The 7,497-nt window shown below is 33.2% G+C and overlaps 1 protein-coding gene across 2 annotated transcripts in view; it reads right to left on the bottom strand.

Annotated features, from left to right (window-relative positions):
* Positions 1–3,918: 3,918 nt before the first annotated feature.
* Positions 3,919–7,497, bottom strand: part of LPCAT2 (lysophosphatidylcholine acyltransferase 2) — a 76,810-nt gene continuing 73,231 nt past the window's right edge. For both annotated transcript variants that reach the window (XM_008963877.6, XM_034940191.3), the window contains one exon: positions 3,919–6,198. In XM_008963877.6, the coding sequence (XP_008962125.4) occupies positions 6,014–6,198 (185 nt within the window). In that variant the 3' untranslated portion in view covers positions 3,919–6,013. The remainder of the gene's footprint in view (positions 6,199–7,497) is intronic.

Here is a 7,497-nt window from a genome sequence, read left to right as displayed (position 1 = left end):
GTAACTCTGAGCAAGTGATGAAACTTCTCTGAGCCTTAACTTACATGTGAGTTTTAGAGATCGTAAGTCTGGGTTTTCAAGTTTGTTGTAAGGATTGTCTCTAATCTTACACAATACAAGGCAGAATAAGCAAAAAAGTTAATGTTATCATTATTCATTCATTCATCAAAGATCGAGTGTTTGCTATGTGCCAGACATACCTTCTATGTGCTAGGAATAACAGACAATAAATGTATAAACAAGTAAATAGTTTCATGTAAGTTCAAGTGCAATAACAAACAGGTAGTGGGATTGAGAATGTGTGTAGAAACATAATGGGCATTTCTAATTAGTGACTGGAGTTCCTACTGGATGATGTGACATTTGATTTAAAATCTGAATCAAGATGAAAACGTTCTGAAATTAGATTGTGATGGTTGTACAACTCTGTGAATATAGTAAAAACATTAAAACGTATACCTTAAATGGGTAAATTGTATGTATATGAATTACATCTCAAGTAATTCATGAAGCTGTTTGTTTAAAAGTCTAAATGAAGAAGAGAAAGCCAGATAAAAATCTTGGGGAAAAACACTGTACCTAAGAGAACAGCAGCACAAAACTCTGAGGCTAGAATAGGGCATTAGCCAGTTTGAAGAAAAGATTTGCTGGTAGTTTAGTGAGGGAGAAGATTGGAGACAGTTGAGATTTAGACTGTGGGTAGGAGCCAGACTCAACACCCTATTTAAGGGTGACAGGGCTTTGTAGGCCATGTTGAATATTTTGAATTTTTTCCAAAATGCAATGGGGGCCTTTGAAAAAAAATTAAACAGGAAAAGTGATGTCTGGTTTATGCTTTGAAACAATCACTGTGCTTTCCATAAGGCAGGAGAATTAACAGGATAGAAAAAGCACAAACAGGTAGAAAAGCAAAGGAGATAATTCCACAGTAACTAGAATGAAGTCCTAGGTATCACACTTTTGACTTAGTCCTCCATTCCCTCAAACTCTACTTTATTGATTATATTCTTATTTTGAGAACAGAGGTGTGACTGAAAGGGCCAACGCAGCAGAAGGACCAATAAGAAGTAGAGAATTCATGCTCCACCACTACCCACAAAGGAAAAAATTATTGTAGTATCCTGAAGTTCAAATTGTCTGATTTCCAGTACCTGGACTACTCACAGAAGGTTTTGACATTTTTGGCTGACTGAAAATAGGCCATTCTAAACCGCTTCTGTCTTCCATTTAAAAACTAAGTCAACATTTTATATATATCATTCATCGGTAAGAAAATATATGGCAGAAGTTAAATCTATAAATTCTATAAATCAGGCAGCTGCGTTGTTTTATATAAATGATTAAAAGTATGGCCTTTACAATCAGACAAAATTTGGTTTAAGCTTTGTCATTTAATGAGCGACTTAGAAATAGTTTTAAATTTTGTTAAATAAAATAAGGGACAAACATAACTATTCTTCATTGAGGTTCAAATGAGTTGAACTGTAAATGAGATGCCTATACATCAGTTTGCACAATGACTAATACATGGTAGGCACTCCAAATAGGTAGCCATTATAATTATTATTGCTTATTGTAATAATTGTTGTCTGTTACTTTTACAAAGGAAAAAATATTTTGAAAAGATGAAATCTACTCACCTTTAAAAGACATGAACCTGTTAACTTCATGTAAAATTACCTTCACGTTAAGTTATGGTTAAAATTACCATACTCCATGTAATCTATAATAATAATACCAAATTTTTCCTGTAATAAAAGTAGTTTAAACCCAATTTTAATAATTATAAAATCTTCAGCAGATTTCTCAGTAAGTTTTAGCAAACTATTTCTAATTATGAACTACTATGGAATATTGAGTTGGATTTTTTAATAGATCCCAAATGAAAATCAAATTCATATTGAGAGCTGAATCCAGTTGGGCTTCTGCGTCGGGTGGGGACTTGGAGAACTTTTCTATCTAGCTAGAGGATTGTGAATGCACCAATCAGCATTCTGTAAAAATAGACCAATCAGCACTCTGTAAAATGGACCAATCAGGAGGGCATGAGTGGGGCCAAATAAGGGAATAAAAGCTGGCCACCTGGGCAAGTGGTGGCAACCCGCTGGGGTCCCTTTCCACACTGTGGAGCCTGTGTTGTTTTGCTCTTCACAATAAATCTTGCTGCTGCTCACTCTTTGGGTCCGCACCAACTTTAAGAGCTGTAACACTCACTGCGAGGTCGTGGCTTCATTCTTGAAGTCAGTGAGACCACGAACCCACTGGAGGAACAACCAACTCTGGACGCGCCACCTTTAAGAGCTATAACACTCACAGTGAGATCCGTCGCTTCATTCTTGAAGTCAGCAAGACCAAGAACCCACCAGAAGAAATAAATTCTGGACAAAATATGTTTAATATTAGAAGAATGATTACACATAGCTTGTTACAGATTTCCAAAAAACAGTAGGTACAGTTTTTAAAATTTACGTTCACAGAGAATTTTAATGACATTGGAAAATGTGATGCTGTAAGTGAAAAAGTAGGATATAAAACAGCATATACACATTGTTACTTTGAAAATGTAAGAAACTTTGAAAAAAGATGGAGTAAAATATGTATAAAATTGATAATAGTTGATTTAGGGTGGTAGAAGTAAACATAATTTTTTCTGTTTATATTTTTCTCTATCTTTTAAATTTTGCTAATGTGCATAGATTCTTTTAAAATAATAAGAAAATAATAAAGTTAATACGTTATAAAAAATAGGGACCTGGCTGTTGAAGTGCAATGGAGACAATTTGTTAGAACATGTGGCTTGTTACACAGACGCTTGAGAAGTTTGTTGAGAGAGAACGATTACCTAGAAACAAGAGTTACAGTAAATGGGGTAAAAAGGGCAAAAGTTCTTCAGATTACTATCCTATTTACCAAAGTTTGTGATATGTATTTTGAATATATGTGAAGAGCTTCACTTCTATCAAGCCATAGCACTTGTCACTCTGATATAACAATTTAACATAAAATTGAGTTCATTCATTCAAATGAGCCAAAAAGGAAAAAAATGTAAGTATGTCTACTTTCCCGGGAATGGTCTTGTACCAGTATCTTTCTATTCATGTTAGCATTTTCTATGTAAGAAACAAATACCCAAAGACTTTTGTAGTAGAGAGTCTATCTGTTCCAATATAGTCAATACCCTTCTATTTGAGCATCAATTAGTGGCCTTCAATTAACCACCTTGCATTCGGTAATAGTCTGAAGGGGAGAGTTCTTGATTCTGGGAATCAGAGAGCTTTACTGCTGTGCCTCATGCAGAGAGCAGACCAGATGTCTTCTAAAAGCAAGGCAGTCTCCTTTAAATATGCATTAGAGCTAGCATTACTATCACGCTTAGCCTTCCAGGGCTCTAAAAGCAGTGGCAAAGGAGGACTAAACATACATAATGCAAGCAACTTGGTCTATAAGCAGTCAGTATGTCATTATCCTTCAACAGAACTCTTTCAATTGAATTTTTGTGGTTTAGAGGTTTTAGGATATAATATTTCTCACTTCAAAGAGTTTTTTTATATTACTATATGAAGCCATGGTGCATTTAACTGACTTAATAAAATGTAATTCTTACCTTAAATCTTAAGAGGAGAAAAGCCTCTGTGAAAGAAATCTTTGTTAGCAAGGCATATAAGCAGAGTCGTGGTCTGCAATAATATTGATGATCACGACTTGTGTGTTACTATATAAAATTCAACCAGTCAAAATTCAACATCTTTAAGAATATTGCTACTTTGGGCAAAATTTGAGTTTTTCATTAGAGTAAAATCATTTCTGACATTTCATAAAGTTTAATGCAAACAAAAATGATTAATCATATTCATAAATATGTAAACATATGATATTAAAAGGGTATATTACATTTGAGACAAAATGGCAGAATCAGAATTTTTAATTGCTAAGAATTTTATGTAGCAAGTTTGTTTATTCAGTAACATAATCACAAAATAGAAATATCACATTCACAGAAGTGGAAATAAAGAGCATAAAATATTTTTAAAACAGGAAAGCAATGGGGTCACTTTCAAGAGCCTCAAAGAAAACCTTTAATTTACAATGCTATGCTTTCATGATTAATAGGATTAATGTGTGGTTTTTCTTTGATAAAAGTAGTCATGATTTTTTAGTATTACATACATTCATTGCATATGACAGACACTCTGATAAAAATGTACTGTTCTAATTACTTAATTGTTTTGGCTCATTTAACACCTTGTTTAAATAGCTTTAAGACATATAAGAGGCAAATAATTATATATACTTAAGGATAAAATTTTCAGATATTTAATTATCCAAACACACATTTACCCATTAAATTAGAACACTAACTGCTTAATATGTAAAACTAGTTTGAAATCATGACTCTTGATTAAATACATACTTCAACATCTCTCATGAGACTTCCCAACTTCAAAAATGACTTTTAAAAATTAGCTTGGGGGTGAATCACCAATACATTCAGAAACACGGCCAAAACAAGGAGTTTTATTTCAAAGACTGAATTCAGAAAAATGAACCAACTATTTTTGTACATTATATTAATAAATTGGTTCTTTGTTGAAAACCTCAAACATGAATGATATTAGCAATATGCATGTATGAGACCCATTAAAAATGACAATTCAAAAAAATTACTGCTTAACCTAAAGGAAAAATGTTACTGTTGGATTCCTGCCTGGGGCTTAAATTGTGGTCTTGCATTAATAAAGTACGTTTGTTGATTCCCTAGCTTTGGGTGATACCTTGAAACCTTTTGTGTTTTCTGGGAGATAGTTCACACAAGTTCTAAAATTTGAGAGTCCACTTAACAAAATAAAATTCTCACTTACATGATAATATATTAATTCTAATATTATATAAATAGAACAAATCTGATTCATTTATAGGGCAAGTGCTACATTCTGAACTATCTAACTCAAATTAAATTCAACTCTGTGGCAAACAATTCATTTTCTTATTAGGCAATCAATGTTACCTTCAATAAGGCAATTCCCATTTACCCTTTGGCCATAGCAGTTGTCTTAAAACCAAGTTCTAAACCTGTAGTTCATGTAAAAGGATATGATTTCCTTAGCAAGTAGTTAAGAAAATCTACAATAGGCCAGGAACGGTGGCTCACGCCTGTAATCCCAGCACTTTGGGAGGCTGAGGTGGGTGGATCACCTGAGGTCAGGAGTTCGAAACCAGCCTGGCCAACATGGGAAAACCACATGGCTACTAAAAATACAAAAATTAGTCAGGTGTGGTGGTGGGCACCTGTAATCCCAACTACTCGGGAGTCTGAGGTATGAGAATCACTTGAACCCAGGAGGCAGAAGTTGCAGTGAGCTGAGATTGCACCACTGCACTCCAGCCTGGGTGACAGAGCAAGACTCCATCTCAAAAAACAAAACAAAACAAAAAACTACAATAGAGATGTATGTCAAAGAGAATATAAGTTCTTAAGAAGCTGCGTCTAATTAGTGAAGCTCTCCCTTCCCATATTCAGTGATCCAAGAAACTGAAATTTAAATGGAAAAATGAATCTGTAAAGTTATAGATGTAAAATTCTCAGATTCTTCATTGTTATTTCCCAAGTGGAAAAGGATTAGAAATAATAGAATATTATTGATTTTTAGAGGAAAGTAGATTAAAAAGTGTTTACATTTTTAAAACTTTATACAGTGTTGCTCAATGCTCACCAATAGACCATTGCATTCATTTGTATATGCAAATTAAACTGGAAAATCCATAAAAACATATGTATCACCAGTAAATGAATCAGTAAAGTACAATATAACACAAAAGAAAAAGAAATATTGCTTGATTTTTTCCAATAAAAGCAAGGTTAATAAAAACATTTTTAGTAAGAAAATCTATCATTTTTATTTTAAAAATCTTTCAATTTTAAACATCATTACCAACACATTAAAAGTATTATCAATAAGTGCCTTTACAATTTCAAGCAAAAGCTACTGTGTTTTCCTTATTGGAAATACTGCTTTCAGTCATCTTTTTTGTCTGAGGTACTCTCTTCATGCTTTTCAGGGCTGACTTTATTACTGGCGGTGGAGGGGGTTGTCCGGACTTCTTCTGGTAATGAAAACACATGGCACGTCTGGAGGTCTAGGTATGTTGTAAATATCTTAGCATATTCTGGATGCTTTAAGGCAAAACTTTTAAATTCCTCTAGAGGAGAAAGAAAAAAAATCCAATAAGTTGGGGTGAATCTTCCTTTTGGCATGATGCAGATTAATAAATGACTCTAATAATGCAATTATTACAAAATTCTACTACCCAACACACAAACATTGCTGATGAAAATATAAGTTGTACAACCACTTTGGGAGATAGTTTTTCCATTATCTAGTCAAGTTGAAGATATACATACTCTTTGACCCATTAATTCTACTCTGAGGTATATATCCTAGAGAAATTTGTGCATATTGTGCTCTGAGAGACATGTATGAGAATGTTCACAGCAACATTATTTATAATAGATAAAAAATAAAAACAACTTGGATGTCCATCAACAGTAGAAATGCATAAATAAATTGTGTCATACTCATGGAACATAAGGCCATATGGCAATGAAAATGAATAAACAGCTATGTAGAAACAATGTGGATGAGTCTTAAAGCCATAATGTTTAATGAAAAAAGCAAGATATAAAGTAACACATAATTGTATGAGTCTATTTATATAAAGTCCAAAAACTTAGACAAAACTAAAATTTAATATTTAAAGGTACATACTTTAGGGGTGAACCGTTAAAGTAAAATAAAGCAAGGCAAAAATTCCTTTTTAAGTCAGGATAACAACCCCCTTCTTTAAGAGAGAGGTAGGGGTGTGGTTGGGAAAGGGCACACAGGGGTTTCTGGAATTGTGGAAAAGCTCTATTTCTTGACTTGAATGGTAGTTACACGGGTGTTCACTTTATAAAACTTCATTGTGCTTTATATGTTTTATTTAGTTTTCTGTATTTTTGTTCTTTCTAGCAATTTAAAAAATGTTTAAAAAATTATATTACCCACCACTTTCTATAATTGGTTTTTAAAACCATTTGAGCCCTTAACTCTGGTACAGAAAAATACAGTCTTAAAAAGTTGAGCCTTGATTTATAATCAATAATGGATAGGAAAGTGTACAATATATAATAATCATACCACAAGACCTCCAAGTAGAGGAGTTCTTTTTATCTCAAGTGTTTTAGAAGCTGAGATAGGGCTACAGAAGGCTTACTTAGTTAACTATCAGGACTTGAACCTCAATTGTCCAGTAACCTGGAGTTTCTGAAATATTATTCTGTCTTCTATTTTGAAATCCTTCTATTCTCTTCTTTTGGGTGGATAAAACTTTATTGAGCTTATTACAGCAAAGATAGCATGGTCTTTGGATTAGCTTCCATTTGGCTCTATAATAAAATAATGTTAACTAAATGTCCTATTTCTATACATTTACTTTTAAAAAATCCTCTGATAAGCAAGG

The sequence above is a fragment of the Pan paniscus genome, chromosome 18 (assembly GCF_029289425.2).
Source record: "Pan paniscus chromosome 18, NHGRI_mPanPan1-v2.0_pri, whole genome shotgun sequence".
Classification (NCBI taxonomy): domain Eukaryota; kingdom Metazoa; phylum Chordata; class Mammalia; order Primates; family Hominidae; genus Pan; species Pan paniscus.
The sequence above is the reverse complement of the archived record's forward strand: the minus strand, read 5'-3'. Positions and strand labels throughout refer to the sequence as shown.